Source organism: Egretta garzetta, unplaced genomic scaffold (assembly GCF_000687185.1).
Source record: "Egretta garzetta isolate BGI_Z169 unplaced genomic scaffold, ASM68718v1 scaffold425, whole genome shotgun sequence".
Classification (NCBI taxonomy): Eukaryota; Metazoa; Chordata; class Aves; order Pelecaniformes; family Ardeidae; genus Egretta; species Egretta garzetta.
In genome coordinates this window covers 829623-849384 of record NW_009259796.1, presented here as the reverse complement: position 1 = coordinate 849384, position 19762 = coordinate 829623, and the positions used below count along the sequence as shown (strand labels likewise).

General features: G+C 43.8%; 1 protein-coding gene across 1 annotated transcript in view; it reads left to right on the top strand.

Moving 5' to 3' along the window:
- The window catches only part of PID1 (phosphotyrosine interaction domain containing 1), a 52749-nt gene extending 34933 nt beyond the window's left edge, over positions 1–17816 (top strand). Inside the window, exon 2 of the mRNA XM_009639699.1 lies at positions 17349–17816. Coding sequence (XP_009637994.1) covers positions 17349–17816 — 468 coding nt within the window. The remainder of the gene's footprint in view (positions 1–17348) is intronic.
- Positions 17817–19762: the final 1946 nt, after the last annotated feature.

The window sequence follows — 19762 nt, the reverse complement described above, 5'->3', positions numbered from 1 at the left end:
GATGATTATGCCATCTGGCAAAGCCCAGAGCTTTATCTCATTTTTCCACACTTGCAGGACACCCTTGGATACAAATTTCTGATCTGTTCTTTTACAGCATGTGTGTTTACTTCATTTTCATTTCAAAAAAAGGAGGTGCCTGAAGGTGGCAGCTTAGTTGCTGGAATTGGGGAAGAACACAAGCAAGATGAAACCTGTTCTTGCCATTGCATCCTTGATTTAATTAGTTCAAATGCAAGATCTTGATTATACCTGGCATTATGTTGTGTAAGAGTTGTAAGTGTTAGTTGGAAGGTGTGAAGGGCATTATGTCTCCTTTGCCTACAGCATAAAAGGAAAAGGCTGTTTTCCTTTTAAAAAGAAACTCCAGAGCAGTTTGTACTCTGCATCAAAAAGAAATGTTTGGTTTTAATACAAGTCCAAACCTAATCTTTAAGCAGTAGCCAAAGTGACTTTTGGCTTCTCTCAAGTTCTTGCTGGCTAACCCTAATTGTGCTGGTTATGTTTTTCCGAAGTGCAGCAGACTTGTATAATGGAGAGTAGATTTTGCTTTGGTGTGTGGTACCGTGCTGTCATCCTCTTGGACCACCTCCAGGAGAGCACAGGTGGCAGTTCTGCTGGGATCTCACAGCTTCTCTGTTTTTATGAGCCTTTCTGGCTGGTATCCTCTACAGTATGACCCACCCCTGAGATGCACTTTCTTTAGACCACTCTGTGGAATTTCTTCTGTTCACCATCTAAAATTTCTTCCCAATATCTTAAATGAAAAATGTCTGGGTAAACCTTTCACTGTTCATTCTAATAATTGGTTTATAATCAGATTAACTCCATGTGAGTGGCTATAAGGAGCCTAGGAGTATCCTTGTGGATCATCCATCCACATGCTTCCCTATGAAGGGTGTACTCTGGTTTGCGATCCGCCCTGGACACAGCTGCATATCCAGCAAGGGCTTTCTTGGGGTCCTGTTGTGACTCTTTCTCTGTTCTACGCATTTCCAGTCTTCCCTATATAAAGTTCCCACTTGCTGTGGTTTTCATAGCTCCTACACTGTCCAGGCTCTGTCCCCAGCAGATGCAGCTCACACCTATTCCCATCGCCCAGCTGGTGCGGGCAGTGCTGGTGGGGCACTTGTCCATCGCCAGGATTGTGCTTTCCAGGGAGGGAAGGAAGGAAGCAGAGCAAATGGCAGGCAGGAAATAAGGCAGATGCAAGAAAGCAGTGAAGTTACCTTGCTTCATGAATACCTTTCCTTTGTATTTGCTGATTTTTGGGTGTTTATGTAGCCAGGACCTGCTCTGCAAAGTGAGTGGGAGCGTAGCAGATGTGGTGGTGCAAAGGCAGTGCTCCCCCATGCTGCTGGGAGACAGCTCTCCCAATGACACTGTGCTGTGAATGAGGCAGACAGTGTCCCGAGCACTGCAATCCCTGGAAACCTGTGTCTCTGTCTGCAAAGGTAGCACTCTGAGTGTCGCTGTGATAGCCCAGTTTCCATTTCCATTCATTACACTGCTCCCTCATAAATTGCCCTTGCAGTTTTCCTTGGTAATGCTATTCGTCACCTCCTCTCCTAAACGCTGGATTTGGGGTATACGGGGACATGTAGGCAGCTGCTGTGTATATTTTAATGGTACAGCTTGCTAAATTGAGAAGGGTGTTATAAATAATTCAATGGAATTATCCTGTAGTACATATATATGTATATCATATTCTCTTAGAATAGCATAAAGCCACTTTATGCATGCAGATAGAAAGCTGTCTATGTGCACTGCGGAAAAATTTGGGATCTTAGGAACCTAAGGTTGTGACAGACATTACGATGTGATGCGTTAATGCCATTTCTGGGCGTTGGCGAGTTCATCCCTAGAAGGGCTGTGCTCCAATTCACTAGTGCATGCTCTGTGATCTTGCTGCCATGGGAGGGACTGCCTTGTTCTTGCTGTGGCTGTTTAAAGTGTGGAGATTTTTCTAATCTCTCTTTGGTGCTTTTGTGAGAAGGGAGATGCATTGTCTACATTTTTTTAATGAAAATAAAAATCTTACTTTGCCAACCAATGACAAAACGTGAAGACAAATTATAATTGTCTGCCATAGCACTTGGTTTTTCATGGCAAGGACTAACCTCTATTTCAGCTTTTTCTCCTTGGTAAAGAAAAGGTAAACCAGGTCCTCCAAAAAAAACCTATCATGTGCTGGCTGCCTTTGCCTGGAGTAAGAAACACTGGTGGGGGGATGTATGTGTGCTTGATTTCTTTCTTTTTTTTTTTTTTTTTAATGAGTTTCTTGTAGAAACAGGATGTTTTCTTGTAAATAAGTTTCCCTCACAGGAGTAGCTAGGTTGGCCTGTTCAGATTTGATTTTTGCATACATGGCTTGAACTTTAATGCTGTTTATGGTTTGTACTGTAATTAAAGAATCTTCTACTTGGTTTTGGCCCAACAAGAGCTACCAACTTGTTTTGATGAGGAAGCAGCAGAGGAAAAGAGTGGAAAGCTAGAGACAGATGATAGAGGACAAATAATATAGTGCGTGCTTTTACTGTAAATACATTTTTAGCATAAAGTAAAGCTAAAGTAAATTCTGTTACCCAAAATTATGTTTTCTTTCTGTTGTGCTGTCATATTAAGCTCATGCATAATTAAACCTAAAATATATGTTGTTTTCTATTTAAAAGTATTTAACCAGAATAATAACAGCTTTGATAGGAAACCAGACTGTTAGGAGAGCCTTAGCAAAGGCTGTACCCTGTGAGTGAGAGTACAACTGTGTCTCGTACCAGCGTTGTATCGGGCTCCCTAGGAACAGGAGCACTTTCACTTTGCTTGCTTCAGCCGAGATGGGGAAAGCTAGAGAATTTTAAAAGATGAGTAATTCCTCATTTGTTAATGCATGCACTGATCTCTCTTGCCAAATTTCTGTCTGTATTTCTAGATACTGAAAGAGTGGTCAGCTTTTCTTAAAATGCTCAACACGTGGTGCTGTCTGTGCTCTTTTGAAAATCTCCCTGTCAATATCTGAAAGCAAAGGGAGAGAGCACTCTACACCCATGGGCTTTCTTGAAATGCCTGGAAATATTTGGTTCCCGCTGTTCGGGGAAGAGAAACTTTCCCCTGTGGGCAGTTTATTCCAGTCTTGGCGATTGCTTTGTCAGTTCAGACCCTGCTTCTTTATGCTTTCCTTTCTGTCTGATACTGGAAAGTGCTGGAGAAAGTATTATGCACTGGTTGGACTCTTAGTTTGATATGATCAAGAACTATTAAGGTCTTAAAAAGATCTGTTTATTCTATTAAATAGTTTTAATAACTATATGGAGAATTGTAAGTGTAAGACGATCATAAATGGCTAAGACTAAGTATTTACTTGTTAGAGAGCTGTGAAACACCTTGTTAATGGAAAATGTTTGAGTAATTGTTTGTATAGAAAACAATCATCAGACTTCTGAGATTTTTACCAGATACATATTGCAGTCATGCTTAGTAATACATTAACTTTTGGGTGGTGAGACCTCATTTATCCTATTATGCTACGAAATGGCCTGTGCTTCATAGGATGGTTATATTTTGCTTAGGGACAATGTCATAGGCAGCCTGTAACGTTCTTTGCTTTAGGAAGGTGTATTCTGTTGTCATGCCAAAGAGTGATTTCAGAGAATCACTGTTGCTTTATCCAGAACCGACCCTCCATTGGTAGGCCAAGCAGTAACTGGAGTGAAGGTGTCGGAGCTTCAGTGGCTGAGCACCCGGTAGGTGATCAGCTCCCTACGCCTTGGCCATGTAGTCCCAGCAACTGCCAGATTGTCGAGAGGAAGACACAAAATAGGAATGAGCATGGCTGCTGTTGTATTTCTTTTACCCTAAGTTTTTCTAAAGCAACGTAGGCTGTGGAGAGTAGGTGAATGTGATGCTCTGCAGGTTCAGTGATTGCTCTGAATCAGTATTGATCCCACCGTTGTGTTTTGCTACTGTATCTTTATATCCTTCCTTTCTTATTATTCATACAAATACAGAAATCCTCTGCAAATATAAACTGGAGCAATTTTTCAAATCCAGGTGGCAGTTTTGGTTGGCTGAGAACTGCAAGACTGGGGCCTTTTTACAATGTTATTGATTATTATATTTTTAACTGCAGGTATTTATTGTTGCACAAAGACAGTAAGTGTCAAGAAAAACAGTGAAGGGTTTATTTATTTCCATCATAAGTAGTTTCTTTTCTTCCTTCGATCCCTAAAATTTGCACAGGTTTGTCCTTCATCAAGCAGATCAACAGCAGGGCTATTCCCTATAGATTTTGTCTTTGAAAAGTCAACTTCAGGGCAGTGGAAACTGTGAAAATGCATTTTCTGCCCTTTGTAAAAGCCATGACCTCTGTAATACCAGAGAGATGAACTGTGGATATGACGGGAGCTCCTAGGAGTTTGCTGTACAACTGGTGTGAATAGCGATTGGGCCTGACCTGCAGCCATCCAAATTGTACTGGGGGCAAGCTGCTGTAACAGATGATCTAAATTGCAGCAGTGATAAGTAGAGCTGTCCCCAGAGAAGAGGACCTTTGCTCCCCTCCCCTTCTTCCCTCCAGACAGTCCTCCACTTTGGAGTGCCGCCTTCTGGGCTCTCCAAACCAAGGCCTGGTCTTTCCTTTCATCTTGGCTGAAATAAGCACTGTAGAAATCTCCATGTCTCTGTTTTTGCTCCAGGTGGTTAAGGACTGTGCTTTCTGGCGGCTATGTAGGCTCAGCGCCTTAGAGCTGAAATACCTGCCAAGAGAATGGGTTGGAGGCAATGTACCTTTTTTTGGAGAGGTGTGAGGTGCACAGATGATGCTGTGATTAAATTAGTGAGAAAAGGAGGGAGGCTCCCTCTGTGTCACTGTAAAAGAGCTCTTGCTGCCTGGAGGAATTCCCAGGAGACGAACCTCTCTGGAGCGCAGGCAGCCTGCATGAACACCCAATTCACTGGATGCTCATGGGGGCTAAGGATTGCTTTTGGATCTTTTTGTGCTGGTTGGAAAGACATTATCCAAATGGAAAGTGACTGTATTGAAGGCACAGGCAAGCACTAAATCCATTGTGAAAACAGGACCCTGGAGGCTCTGTGAACCATGGCTTTGGAAATGAATTAAGAACTGTATGGCACCATTGTCTTCCATCATAATACTCTGTGGGACATGTTCGTTCTTTTAAAATCTTTTGTTTAGTCTGCTAACATACTGTTGCATTGTTGAGTGGGAAATTTCTGGTTAAATTGTATTATAGTGTCATAAAACTCAGAGGCAGCGATGTTGTATTCTTTCTGTCTGTGCAGAGCCTGTGCTGCTATGGCCCTGATCCAGAATTTGATAACACAAACAAACATAAATGATAAATCAGGCGTATTTATCTGAGGGCTAATTTAGCAATAAAAAGAGTTGTTTAACTATATTTTCTTTTTAATAATGTGTTTAGTGCTTTTTATTAAGTTGAAATATGCAAGGTCTGTTTTTCATTGCTGCAGCGTAAGAGGTCCATCCCAGTGTAGGCACCGTATTTCTTCTCCAGCCTTCACATAAGACTTTTCCTGGAGATGCTAAAACTTGTGAGAGCTGGAAAAATCTCTAAGGGTTTTGCTTAGTCATAGAACTCATTTCACATAGCGATGCACAAAGGAGATGTAAAACTAAGAGTACCTTAATAGGAGACTTTGAAGATGCGGGTATAGTTACATTTATATGGGGGGTGATATTTCTGTGTTCCCCCGTTCTCTTCAGGGGAATGTGTTTCATTTGCAGTGTGCGTGGGATAGCAGAAGGAATAAATGCTACCATTTCTATGATTCTATGATTTCTGGGAGTCTCTTGTGTCTGTGTTTTTGTTTGTTTGGCTGGTTGGTTTTTTGAATGTTACTGGTCTTACAGCACTCAGGGGAGGAAGAACTGAAATGGTTTAGCTGTCATTATTTTTCTTCTGTTCTTCCTGCGATGTAGGCCTGATGTTTCTCTTGAAATACAAACACAATTTGTAGTCATCTTCAGCGGTCCCTGAAGCTGGCTCCCTTTCCTTCTGCTCTTCATTTCAGGTGTTGTCAGGTTGTGCCAGGAAGCAAGTGCAGCTGAGATATTTGGTCTCTGGAACTGAATGTCTTAGTAACACGGGCTTTCTTTGGTTTTATTACTTGGCATCTTCTTTTAAAAGGAAGAACTAAAGTGGAAATACAAGGATCTCCTGGGGAATGTGTAAAGAAGGGAACCTTGAGGACAGATCTCTTAGCCATAAAGGATCCAGAATAGTGTGCACTCTGCATGGCTTTCTGGGAGTACTTCAGTGTCCAAGGTCCTGGAGTATGTAAAATGCACATGCCTCAGTGGAAACGGTGGCCCAAGTTATATAGCTGTTCCTGTACTTGCTCTTTGCATGCTTCATTAACTACAACTGGAGAAGTTTTTGTAGGACTGGTGCCAAAGTGAGCTTTCTGTGGGTTGGAAAGGAAGGGGATCAAAGTAAAGCCTGCTCCCCACCTCGACCCATGGGCTCCTTCCCTCTGCTACAAGACAACAGCTGTGAGGAGCCAAGGACCGAAAAGCTTTCTGAAACATGATGAGTTGCTTAATCGGATTTCCACACTCGGTTTCAACCTCGTGTAAGTAAAGAATGTGTAAGGAAAAAAGCTTGTGTGTAATTTGAACATAAACGTGTGAAGGTAGATGTCTGTCTGGGGCAGATCATGATAGTACAAACTTATACTACATTCCCCTGGCGGAAGGGACATTCTCAAAGTGAAGGTTTTGAGGTGGTAGAGGAGAGGTTTTGGAAGGACCTTGTGTGAAGGAACCTCCAAGTAATTGCAATTAGTGACAGCAGTGTGGGTTGGTTTTCTTGTCGCTTGCCTGACTGCCTCCACATCTCTCCTCACACTGGGAAGGCTCCTGAAGGACAATGGGAAGTGAACTGGCTTATCCAAGAATTAATTTCAACCCAGTGGTTAACTGGGCACAGAGAAAGGAAGTTATGTGAGGCAATGAAAGGAGACAAAGGAGGAAAGTCATCTAAATGGCAACATAAAGAAAATATTTGGGAATAAAAGTAATCATTAACTTGTACAGTAGGGTGTCCAGCAGCCCTGCTGAGGTTGTATATGATTGATGTATTTGTTCATTCAGTTATGTCTTGCACTACAACATTTTTAAATCGCTGCTAGAATTAAATTGATTTCTTGAGTTTTAAATAGTGCAGCGTAAATCTTCCACTCACACCAGGACCCAAGTGTCTCCAACTGCAAGCTAGCTACAGTTTGCCAGTTCCACTTGATTTCATTTCAGACTCATCCCCACAAGCCAAACCACAGAAAGAGCTTCCTGTCCAGTGGAAAATGAAATGCAAGAGGCGATCCTTTTTTTTTGCAAACAGGAGGTTGCAGGAAGCAGAGCTGGCTCTTGCTGAAGTTGTGTTTAGGCTTGCTTAACAATTTTGCCAATTAGGCAGAAACTCGTGGTTGCTGGATATAAGTTAGATGCTCTTGGGTCTGACTGAGGACAGTAGTTTAATACCCAGGGTAGTTTATAAAGAGGCTTGTTGAGCAGCCGCCTGATGTAATGAAAGGTGAAAAGCTTGGACTGTTGCGTTTCTCAGGGTTGTATATCCTAAAGAGAGCTCAGCTTGCTGCCTTATTTATCCCACACTGGCTATTTGGCCTGTGGAGCCAGTGGGCTTTTTCTTGTTTGCTTTTGTTCCTCTCAGAGCTTACACATTAAGCCGTCGAGAGTAAGTTTTTTGTCTTCCAGTACATGTACTTACTAAATCTTAAACTTGCCAAATGTCAATGTTTTTCCCCCCCAAGCAGGGTGGGTTGGTGTCAGTGATGGGTCTGGTCATGCGGGGTAAGGAGGGCTCCGTTCCTGTGGGCACTCTGCAGAGGCTTTTGCCTTCTGCTCCCCTCCCCAAGCACCATCAGTGGGAGGCCTGGCACAGCTCTGCTCTGGGAGGACTGGGGTTTTATTTGGCTGGGAAGAGGGGCTTTGGGATGTCTGCGTACTCTTGGGTATCTCGCTCAGAGCTGGGACAGGATCTCAGCGATGAGCCTTGTGCTTGACATCCGTTGTCCGCAGTCCCTGGAGTGGGACTTGTCCTGGGTCCCTTGTCCTGCTCAGTGTCTGAGGAATGAGAAGTCCTTCGTGGGTGAGCTCTGTCCTGTGTCGGAAAAGCCCCATGCCCAAGATGCTGCCCTGGCAGATGTGGGACTGGACATTGGGACACCCACCCTGGACCAGGGTAACTCATCTGCTCTGCCTGCTGCCATCTTAAAGGGCTCTTCTAGGCTAGCTCAGAAGCAGCAGTGAAATTGGTAACATGCTTTTCTTTCTACTGGGGATGTGCATTTTTTCAAGAAAAGGCATTTTCACAGTGCCCCAGCTCTTCCTGCTTCTTCACCTGCTACAGCTACCTGGAAGCACGGAGGCTGTAAAACCTGGAAGAATAATGATGGGTTAAAAATAACCAGAGCTTTAAATGGATTTAGTTGGAGGATTGAGTTATGTCCAAAGTGACTGCCCCGCGCTGTTCACTTTACACCTTACTTGTGTGGTGAACCCTTCCTGAGGCTGAGCTGAGGCAGGATCTGCTGCATGGTCACAGCTGAGAAACACATGGGAAAACAAATGCACCTGTGAAGGGCTGCTGCGAGTGTGGCTGTGGGGACAGACGGATGGGGGGAGGGAAGGAGCAGCTGCTGCCCAGTGGTTGTTTTTTCAAAGGAGTTCTGAAGATGTAAAGACTTGAATGCATTTCTTGCTGGGCTTGTTTATTATTTTTGTTTTTGAGGGGGAATTTAAGCGTTGTTTTAAGACTTAGGTTTGGTTTTGTTCCCACTAAAGGAGTCAGGTGCTGGCTGTTGACATAACTGCTGAAGAGGTGCTGACGCTTCCAGCTTTTTCTGGAGCTACTCTTTGATTCATCGGAATAAATCAGACATTAACTACTGATCTTTTTTTCCCTCCCTGCTAAACTGGAAGGCAGCCGTCAGAGTCAATGGTTATTTTCCATTAAGCAGTTGACCAGCTCAGTCAGCTCTCCCTCTGAATTTAGTCTCCAAAATAAAACAGTTCTTCACATATGTCTGTAAGCCATGTTACTGCATTTACTGAGTATTTCTGTGTGCTGAGGAGCCCTGTGGTTCCCACAAAGACCCTCGTGTTTGTGCTGCAAAGGCTTTGGCTGGACGGCGGGCGGCGTGGGTGAGGAAGCAGTGACAGGCAGAGGGGAACTGTGCCGCCTTTTTCTTTCACTGAGTTTGTTGGGTCTCGCTTGAGCAAATGTTGCTTGAATGCAGTTCACGGTATTTGCTCAGTGATCCAGTGGAATGTCTGGGATATTTTTGTTTTTACTCCAGAGCCAAAACCTGCTTTTTGGCTCTAAATCGCAAAGCTGCCAGTCTGAGGCAGTCAGGGTGCAAGGAGAGCCGAGCTGCTGTGGTGGGGCGGCGAGACAGGCACCCTGGCTGGCACGGAGCGCTCCCCCTGTGCCAGGAGCTGGGTGTGTTAATTAAAGATGTTGCAAATGACTCTACAGCTAGATTTGCTTTTAGTGAAATGAAAGATGTGCCATGACTGACTGAACTGCTGGGCATCCTGCTGCAGGCCTGTCCTGCTCATATCCCAGCTCTGCTGTGGATAAAAAAATTCCAGTTTCAGTGCTCAAAACTGTGCAAGTCACCAGTGAGCCCTGGCTCTCCCCAGCCACTTGGCATGGGAGACGCTGTGGGCTTTGTACATGCTGCCACTGCAATGAAGCTTCCCTCCGGCCCCCTTGTCTCCTCGCTGGCTTTCCAAACAGCTTCCCCCCAGCCCCAAGGGACCAGCAGATGTCCTGGTGGGTCCTGCCTGGATGTCCAGGGCTCCTCTCAGAGAGTCTCTCTGGAACTTTGTGGACCACGGGTAGGAGGGTAACACACTGCGCGAAGAGGAAGTATTCCAGGTGGCAGTGGCCATGGGGAAACATGCCCTTTTAATCTGATTCTTATACATATTTTTATTTATTTCTGTCTATGAACTAAAAAAGGTGATACTTGGATCCACCGGCACCTTCTGATGCTGTTTGGAGGCAGTGGAGGATATGGGGCTGTATCCAGACAGCTTTGGACTTCACCAAGCCCAGTGCTTGGTGGTGTGGCCAGCTGCTGGGGCACAGGGAGGCCCGAGTGCAGATTTCTGAGTAGCAGCTTCTTGAGTGTTTTTCGGATATGGGGCTGTATCCAGACAGCTTTGGACTTCACCAAGCCCAGTGCTTGGTGGTGTGGCCAGCTGCTGGGGCACAGGGAGGCCCGAGTGCAGATTTTCTGAGTAGCAGCTTCTTGCAGTGTTTTCCAGACCTGGTAACAATGCGGAGATCGAGCTTGCTGTGTTCTGGCCTCAAGGGTACGTGCATGGAGGCTGGGTGAAGCTTGGGCTTTCTCGTCCTGCATGTGCTTTTGTGTTGTTGCTAACCCAGAGAACGTCTGTGTGTTTATCTGTGTTCCAGCAGCAATTCATAACAAGGCATGCATGTGTCCTCCCAGACCTGCTTTTGGCTACTCCTTTCTTCAAATCTCCTCTGTATTCCGCTTAAATATTTTTGCGAGTTTACCCGGTCTCCAGGCTGGTGCTTCTTGCTTGGCTGGGACAAGCTGACGGTTTACTTGCTGACTGGAGGGTCTATACCTGTGCGTTCTGACACAGGCCCTTCCAATCATTTTTTTCATTACCACATGCCCTGAAGTTGCCACAGGAGAAATTCTTGTGATTTCAGGAAGAAAACGTCTCGTTACCCCTTCTTGCCTCACCTTTAAGTGAAGGATATCTTACTGTCTCAGATCTAATGTTATCAGTTGCAACTAGACCACATTTGAGGCTAAAAGAACGTTTATTTTAAAACACAGATTGACAAAAGAGACAGTCACCTATTACTAAGATTTGCATAACATTCAAGATCCTCTAGGGCATCCTCTGGTGACTGCAAATACACAGAGTAAGTACCTGCTGGCTCAAGTTCAGTGCTCTGTTTTAAGTTTTTAATTTTCTTTGTTAATCTTGTAGACAAAGACCCTCGTTACCTGGTGTGGAAGAAATACTTATATTAAAGAAATAACTACATAGTTAATTTTCCATATGGTCCTTTGATCATGGTCTTGAATAGTGAGAGAGCCCAGGGACCTGTGTGCATACATGTTCTTGTGCCAGGGTCCTGTGCCAAGAGAGCATCTGCCCCTGTATAATGCAGTAATTATGGATCTTTACAACTTGGATCTGCTTTCTTGGAGCAATGACAGTCTATGGACCGGGGACAGGGAACAGAGGGAGAAAAAAAAATTGGGCTGCCTAACTTTAGGTCCCCAGCTGAGGCTTGTGAGTTAGGAGCAGTATGGACTTTTGGTCCATAGAGGAGTTGGATCTGAAGTCAGGTCAACACATGCAGGAGCTAAGCTTTTTCTTTATCTCACATGAGCTGCAAGTAAACAACATGAGGTCAATGATAAAGAAAAGAATTGAGTATGGGAAGTAAAACCCCTTTATTGCTTCTGAGAAACTGTGATGTGCTAGAAGTGAAAATGTCGATGGCAGCTGCTATATCGGTCTTTTCAAAGTTTTAAGCTCTTGAGCTTAGCTATTAAAAGGTATTTTCACTATGCGCTACTGGACTGAAGGTGTTGAAAACAACAATGTCAAAATACTCGGATGTTTTTGTGTGTCCAGGACAGTGCATGAAAGATGACATCGATTAATTTTCATGTCCTTTGACAGGGAACATCTCTCCATGTCAGATGGCTGTAGCTGTGTTATGAAAGGGCAAAGGCACAGCGTTTTTCTCCTGAGGACAATTTTGTCAGATACTGACACCGGTGTTGGCAAGGCTCTAGCGTGAAATAAGGAGCTCTTCAGAGCATCTTGGCTTTTGCTAAAGGTTTGAATGTCTGTAAGCACAGAAGTGCTGGAACCACAAGTGTATTTTATGTCATGTTGGGTGACGGTGGCTTGCCAGGGAGCAAAGGATCAGATGGAAAATGCCAGTTTGCCATAGAAAGGCTGGAAAGAATGTGGATAATTTTTAACACACAGAAGAAGTTGTTGTTAGTTGTATCTTCCAGAAATCCACGGGAAAGATGGAACACACAAACCAAAGGACTGAAAGTGCCATTCCTACCCCTGGAAGAAGATATGTTATGAATTGCCTTTATTGCTTAAGGTTAACACAGTGGCATTGAGCTGGCTTTTGCATTCCTTTTCTCACTTAAAATACAGTGTCCAAACCAAGTAAAGGCTGCAACAACTTGACCATAATTTACAAGTTACAACCAACCTGTGGCTACTCTGCCTTGCACTGAGGCTAGAGGGGAGGGAACACGGCTACTGGCCTTGGTGTGTGTAGGATGACACTTGCTATAGGACATGCCATGCTGTCACAAATAAGTAATTTTCCTGGATGGATGTTCGCTGCCAAGTGACCTCTGTCCAGTGTTGTGGGGGAAGGAAAAGCATCATTCAGCCCTGGTGAACTTTGGCTGGCAGTCAGAGCTGTATTATTACAGATGTGGCTTTTAGCCTGAGCTGTGGCTATTGCCACTTCTTGTCAATGATTACTCTCTAGTCAGTAAGGCTATACAGTTGATTCTGTTCAGGCACTTGTTCAGTGTGTGTTTGCACATGCACGCATAATAATAACGATGATGATGATGTCTTTTTGTGCCCTTCATATCAGGTTCTTACAAGTATTGAAGATGTAATTCTTTTTATATATATATATACTTCCTGCTGGCTTCATACTGATGAGACATCATTGATTTTTATGGAAAAGACCACCAGTGGGAATTTTTGCCACAAAATAATTTTCTTCTCCATCTGATAATGGAAGGAATAATCTATTCTTTCATCTTTGGTTGGCAAACCTGGAAATCGGAAAGGATGGTTGTACTATAACAGCTTTGCTCTAATGATGTGCGTGGTCAGTGGTTTCTGGGCATTTAAATAAAGGTGGGTGCGCTGTGAGACGTGGTGAGGTAGGAGCTGAAATGCAGGGAGCATTGCTTGTGGAATAACCTTGTACCTGAGAGCTCAGAGAGAAGTGCCCTATCAATCCATCTGCTGCTGCTTTTAGTTCATACTGGTACCGTCCCTGCAATTACGCAAGTGTTAATGTCTGAGTGAGTAAACTGGCCAGCTCCAGTGGATTAATATGTGATGGGTAACATGTAGATATTTAATCATGAAGAAAACTTTGTTCTGAACAGGATACTGCCTTTTTTGTGTCAAATATTCACGGTGTCTCGCCAGCCCCTGTATCCCTGTTCTGTATTTAGCAGGGGACCATGAAGTGATGAAATGTTAGACGCCTGTCTTCATGAAGAGCTTTGGTAATGCTACTCTTGTGAAATGCTTGTATCTCAACTAGGAAAAAAAAATGATCATTTGTTTAAAAAGAAACAAAAAGTAACAACATTAGCAGGTGTTGATGTTTCTATGTGAGATACAGTACAGGAGAGACTCTAAACCAGACATTTTGTTTATTCTCTCTCTGGTGAACTCCTTGTTGTAATGTCTAAGCACCTTATAAATATTTATGAATGTGTCCTCAAAGCACAATGGAATTTATATAATGGTGATACAAAGTGGTGTTAAAGGAAGCAAATTTCCAAAGGTTCCTACACAGTTATACTGTGACAGAACTGGGACAGTAAATCAGACCATTAAGTCCCATTTTGGTAAACAAGCCATCATCCCATCCTTCTTCTTAGTTGCTTTTGCCTTGGCTGCTTTCAGAGTAATTCACTGCTGTTCTTCGTAAAATACAAATACTTTATGTGTAAGGAAATACATTATTTTTTTGCAACTTCACACTTAGGCAGGCCATGCAAGGATTGATGGCCAACAGGGGGTTGCAGTTAGCGGCAGGGAAGGAATAGAGAGAACATTAAACTCAGTTTACACTCCCGTGTGACAACCTGCTCCAGTCTTGCTCCTCAGCTGCCAGAGGTGTCCCGAGAATCACCTGGGAGTCGTCAGTGCTGAGAAGCTGATGCTCTGTGTGCTGGGGGTGAATTTGCAGCACTGAGCGCAGCAGCGCTGGCTGCCTGGGAAGGCCCCTAACAGTGCTTCCGAAGTGGGATGTGGCTGCATTTGCCTTCATCTCTTCTCCCATCCCTCATGCCATTGTGGCAGGGCAGCTCCTGTGCTGTCAACAGTGTGCACGAATGAGAGGTGCTTATTTCTGCGTGCTCCAGGTCATCCCGGTCTTCTCCAAACAGCGTCTGGGGGGACAAAATGTTGCTTGTGGTGGCAGCATCTCTCCTGTGGCTGGGGATTCAAAACTGTATTTGGGCAGTGACAAAGCGCATGAGCAAGAGCCTAATTCTTTGTTCCTCAGGGTTTAAAGGCTTTGTGCAAATCTCTTTGAAGTCAGTGAAGGACTTCTGTTACTGCGTGGGGCTTTGGGTCTAACCCCAATTGCTCAGTTAATTTACAGTGTGCGTTAGTCTTTTGTTTGCTGGCTTGTGACTATGAAATGGTGCTGAGCGAACCTTTGGAGAATATATTGAATGTGCAACTTTGCGCACTGATCTTGGTCTTTTCACACCAATGTGACTGTGGATATATGTTGTAATACCCCCAGTCTGTTGCAGACACATTCCTCTTTGGTCTTGTACGTGCTGTTTGTATGTACGTAGTTGGCACTATGAGCTCTGAGGTTTTCTTTTAAGTTATTCCACAGTACTTTAGGGAAGTCAACTCTCATCACTAATAAAATAAAATAAAGCAAAACACTGGTAGGTCTTGCCTTGTTAACTGTTCTAGCTGTTGTGTTTCCCATTGTTCCAAAAAATATAAAGCTTTGTAAGTTTTAACATATTCCCAGTGCAAAGCATGAATATTTATAGGCAAAGAATAAGACTTCCCATTTTGAAATGTCAATGCTATGAAATTACTTTTTTGGCAGGCGTGATTAAGCCACACAGACTTCCAATAATGTTTTGTAAGCTTTTTCCTTAATTATGGCTTAATATAGGTCTCGGAGTTTAACAAAACCTATGAAGCTTGCAGCAAAATATTTTTCTTGTGGAAAATTCTGTTTGCATGGAATATAAATCCTGTATTCCTTGTGGGTATGATTTTTTTAATGTGTTTAAAGGTGGAAATCCCATATTTTTTCTTTGCATTTCTTAAAGGATATACAAAATAAAAAGAGCTGATACTGTGTGTTTCATACAGAATGTGGTGGTTTGACCCTGGCTGGATGCCAGGGGCCCACCAAAGCTGCTCTATCACTCCCCTCTAACTGGACAGAGGAGAGAAAAAGTAAATCAAAAGGCTCGTGGGTCGAGTTAAGGACAGGGAGAGATCATTTTATCAGTTACCACCACAGGCAAAACAGACTCAACTTGAAAATAATTAATTTATTATCAATCAAAATCAGAGAAGGAGAGGAGAGAAAGTGCTAGATCTTAAAAACCTTCCTCCCACCCCTCCCTTCTTCTCTGGGCTCAATTTCACTCCCAGTTCCTCTACCTACTCCCCCCAGCAGCGCAGGGGGATGGGAATGGGGGTTGAGGTCAGTTCATCACGTGTCGTCTCTGCTGCTTCTTCTTCCTAGGGAGAGGACTTTTCCTCTGCTCCAGCGTGGGGTCCCTCTCACGGGAGACAGTCCTCCAGGAACTTCTCCAACATGAGTCCTTCCCATGGGCTACAGTTCTTCACGAACTGCTCCAGCATGGGTCCATAATCTCCACAGGGTGCAGTCCCTCAGGAGCAGACTGCTCCAGTGTTGGGTCCCCTGCAGGGTCACAAGTTCTGCTGGCAAACCTGCTTCGGTGTGGGCTTCTCCCCCCATGGGTCCACAATGGCTTGCCAGGAACCTGATCTGGCGTAGGCTTCCCACGGGGTCACAGCCTCCTTCCTTTGGGCATCCACCTGCTCCAGCGTGGGGTCCTCCACGGGCTACAGGTGGATATCTGCTCCACTGTGGACCTCCAAGGGGTGCAGGGGCACAACCTGCCTCACCATGGTCTTCACCACAGGCTGCAGGGGAATCTCTGCTCAGACACAGGGAAAACTTCTAGCAGCTTCTCACAGAAGCCACCCCTGTAGTCCCCCCACTACCAAGACCTTGCCACAGAAACCCAATACACAGAATTTTGAAGAAATTAGTTTGGAAAGTGTATGTGATTACTTTTTTTTTTTTTTTTTCTCCAAACACCGTGAGTAAAATGCTCATAAGGTTATAAGACATCAAGCAAGAGGCACAAGATTCTGTCTCAAGCAGTTGCTGCTGCAAGAGACAAATTGGAAACAATTTTGCTTTCATATAGTTTTTCTTAAATGCACTGTTCTGACAACAGCAATAAATAATCTGCATAATTGTACTTATGTGGTGTTGATCTGTCTTTTCTAGTGAAAATCCCTTTTCCCAGATAAAATAATCTTCCATTCAGCTGTAAGTGGAAGAAAGCCTCTTTAGCAGCTGCAGAGACTTAGGGGGAAGTTTCTGCACAGGCTTAATACAGAATTTTGATATGGACCTCGGCGAATTTGATTTTTCATGAACAAAATATACTAAGGGCACTAACAACACCTTGGTTTTCTATGGAGATTGGATAACAGGATATTTACTCAAAAGAGCTAGACAGAAAAGCACGGAGATGATGTGATTAAACTAAGGTAGATTTATTACTAGATTCTTCTAACAGCGTATTTTCTTAAATTGATGTAATAAATGTCTCGGCTCTGCTCAGAGGTAGAGTTTTGGGCAGCTTTGAGCTATTCCTGGCTTAATACTTAAGTAGAAACAGCAGAAGTGGTGGAAAAACAGGATCATATTGGGAAAAAAACGCATTCAAACAGTTTAAAATCCTCTGCTGTGATCTGCTGTGCTTTTCTGACCCCCTGCAGCCTTTCATTATCAAACTGAGAATGTCTCAGTCTCCCTGATATTAATGTTTGAAATATGATACAGATAAATCGTGTGAAGAAAGTAGAAAGAAAAAAAAAGAAAAAAGTGGTTAGCATCACAGCTACCTGGGGCCTGCTCCACTGGTACTTAGACTCGCTAACCTGAGCTTAGAGGTACAGTCGTGGGCTCTAAAGCTGGGCTTTCCGGGGCAGCTGAAGGGAGTGAAATCCCCTGAAACTCAGAGACTGTGAATGTTTTTAACATCTGTGTTTGAATGGTGAAGTCAGCATATGAAAAAGCAAATACCTGGAAAGCAGTTTGAAAGCTGTTTTGCTGAAGATGATGGGGAAATTGGGGAGTTTCCAGGGGGGTGCTTTTATTTTTCCAGACAAAGGGAGGTTCCTTTGGATGGCAGAAAGCAACGCCGGAGTCTGATGTCTGTGTTTCACTTATCTTTGCTCTTCTTTGCAGGTTACATATTTGGGTAAGGTTCCCACAACAGGGATGCAATTTTTGTCAGGCTGCACAGAGAAACCAGTCATTGAATTATGGAAGAAGCACACGCTCACCAGGGAGGATATTTACCCAGCTAATGCCCTTCTGGAAATTCGCCCTTTCCAAGTCTGGCTGCATCATCTGGACCTCAAAGGCGAGGCAACAGTCCACATGGATACCTTTCAGGTAGCACGTATAGCCTACTGCACTGCTGACCACAACGTCAGCCCAAACATCTTTGCTTGGGTCTATCGTGAGATCAACGATGACTTGTCCTACCAGATGGACTGCCATGCTGTAGAGTGTGAGAGCAAGCTGGAGGCCAAGAAGCTGGCCCATGCCATGATGGAGGCCTTTAAGAAGACTTTTCACAGCATGAAAAGTGATGGCCGGATCCACAGGAACAGCTCGTCAGAGGAAGTGTCTCAATGGCCTAGGGAATGAGAGCTGATAGATGATGAATAAGCAACAATTGAAATTGGGGAATGAAAGGACTGCCAAACACTTGTCTGACCAGCTTTTTAAATCAAAAGAGCAATTCAGTACCTACAGATATGCGTCATTAAAGTAATTACATTACATTGAAATCTGCTGCTGTTGTAAAAATGAGACAAAAGCTCCCTCCCCCATCTCTCTACCCACTCATCACTGTTCCTTTCTTGTCTCTCTAGTTCAGGTGCATACCATGAATTAGAGCCATTCCTGTTTGTCTTATAAGACTGGTCAGGCAATTTTATTAGTTGCTCCTCTGGCATTTCTAGCTAGGCACTGATGCACAAGAGCAGGTAGACCTGGAAAGTCCTAATGGTTCCCGAAGAGTCTTTCTCCATGATGCAACGCAAAAATCCTTTGACCATACGTAGGCTAAGACAGCCATACATAGCCTTTTAGACTAATGGCCTGGCATTTTGCAGTTAATTCACATTTCACAGATAAAAAAAATGAAAGAAGATGCTTGTATGTACACATTATATCGTATGCTATCCTTTATTTTATTCATTGTACCTATTTTCTTAATATACCTGCTGCCACGTCTTTCACGCAACACCCAACAGTAGTTGCAGTTTCAGACTATATACTGCAGGATACCAAAAAGGGGTGGGCAAAATACTCCGTGATGGCTAGGGGTACGGTGAGCCAGCACCCCTGTCTGTGCATTTTCCAACCCTGATGCACTCGGCAGGAGGGGGCCCGCTGGTAGGAGTTGAGGGGACACTCGGGTCTGTTAGCGTTTGAACTGTGACTTCTCATCAACCTCAGGTCTGAAGTGATAGGAGCATGGTAGCCTCAACTCCATGTTGCTGGTCTCCACATTGCTGGTCAAGTGGCCCTGGTGGGATGGAGCTGGTAGTGTCTCGGCACGCAGCCAGGGCTGTGTTTCTGTAAAAATCAAAGGAAGCGGTCCCTTGGGAGTCAGGTTTGAACGTCTGTTCTGGTTGAGAAGCTCATGTTAAGATTCCCATATCTTTCTTTGTTCACAGTTATGCAGAGTCATGCCTTTCTTAAATGCAGATGTTTAATAAAACTCAAATAAAAGGAAAAACTTGTTTCACTTGATATTTTTTAAGGCCAAGAGCAGATCAATAGTTTGCAAGTAATGCTGCTCCTTTATACAATTTTGTTTGTAATTATGGTAATGTTAGGGGCACTAGGGCACCTTACAGAAGCCTTAAAAGAAAGCTGATCAAAGCAGATAGCTGTGTCTGTGTTTTGTGGGTCTGTAAGTTTGTATGTGAGAGTGTACGTGTGAGTCCAGTGTTAAAGCATGTACTGAGCATGGAGACATATTGAGGAGGGCCCACACCTCTCGAAAATAAGCTTGTTGCTTTACAATGTATGTAAACTATTCTCCAGCATAAATGCATTCATACTTTAATAAAAAAAAAAGTTTTGAGTTAAAGCTTCGGAGTTTTAAGCTGTCTTTCCAATGCAAACTCTGTGGTTTTGTTTTATGTGTGTAGGTTCTGTGTTCATTTTGGTTAGTGAGATGAAAATGTTAATTTATTTCCATTCAGTATTACATCAGTCTCCATGAGAATTACCTTTAATATTTTAAAATTCTTTTCTTTTAAATATTTAGGTAAATTATTCCTGTGAGTTGGTCGATTTGGGTTTTTTTTTTGTTTTTTGTTTTTTAACTTTGTTGTGTGTGGATGTGATTTATAATTTCTGCTTTGCAGGAGGTGGCAGAGATACCCCCCCTGCACGCCTGGCCGGTTGAAATGAGCTCTGCTGAGTGGGAGTGGCATCTTGCCCTGCTTACAGAAATCACAGAGCAGCTCAGGTGCGGCAGTAGATGGTGGGGGTAGAGAATAAAACACCAGGCCGGCAGCTTCCAGAACTGTTTGTCTCTGAATCTTTTGATGATCCAGTGTTTCCAAATATGCCTC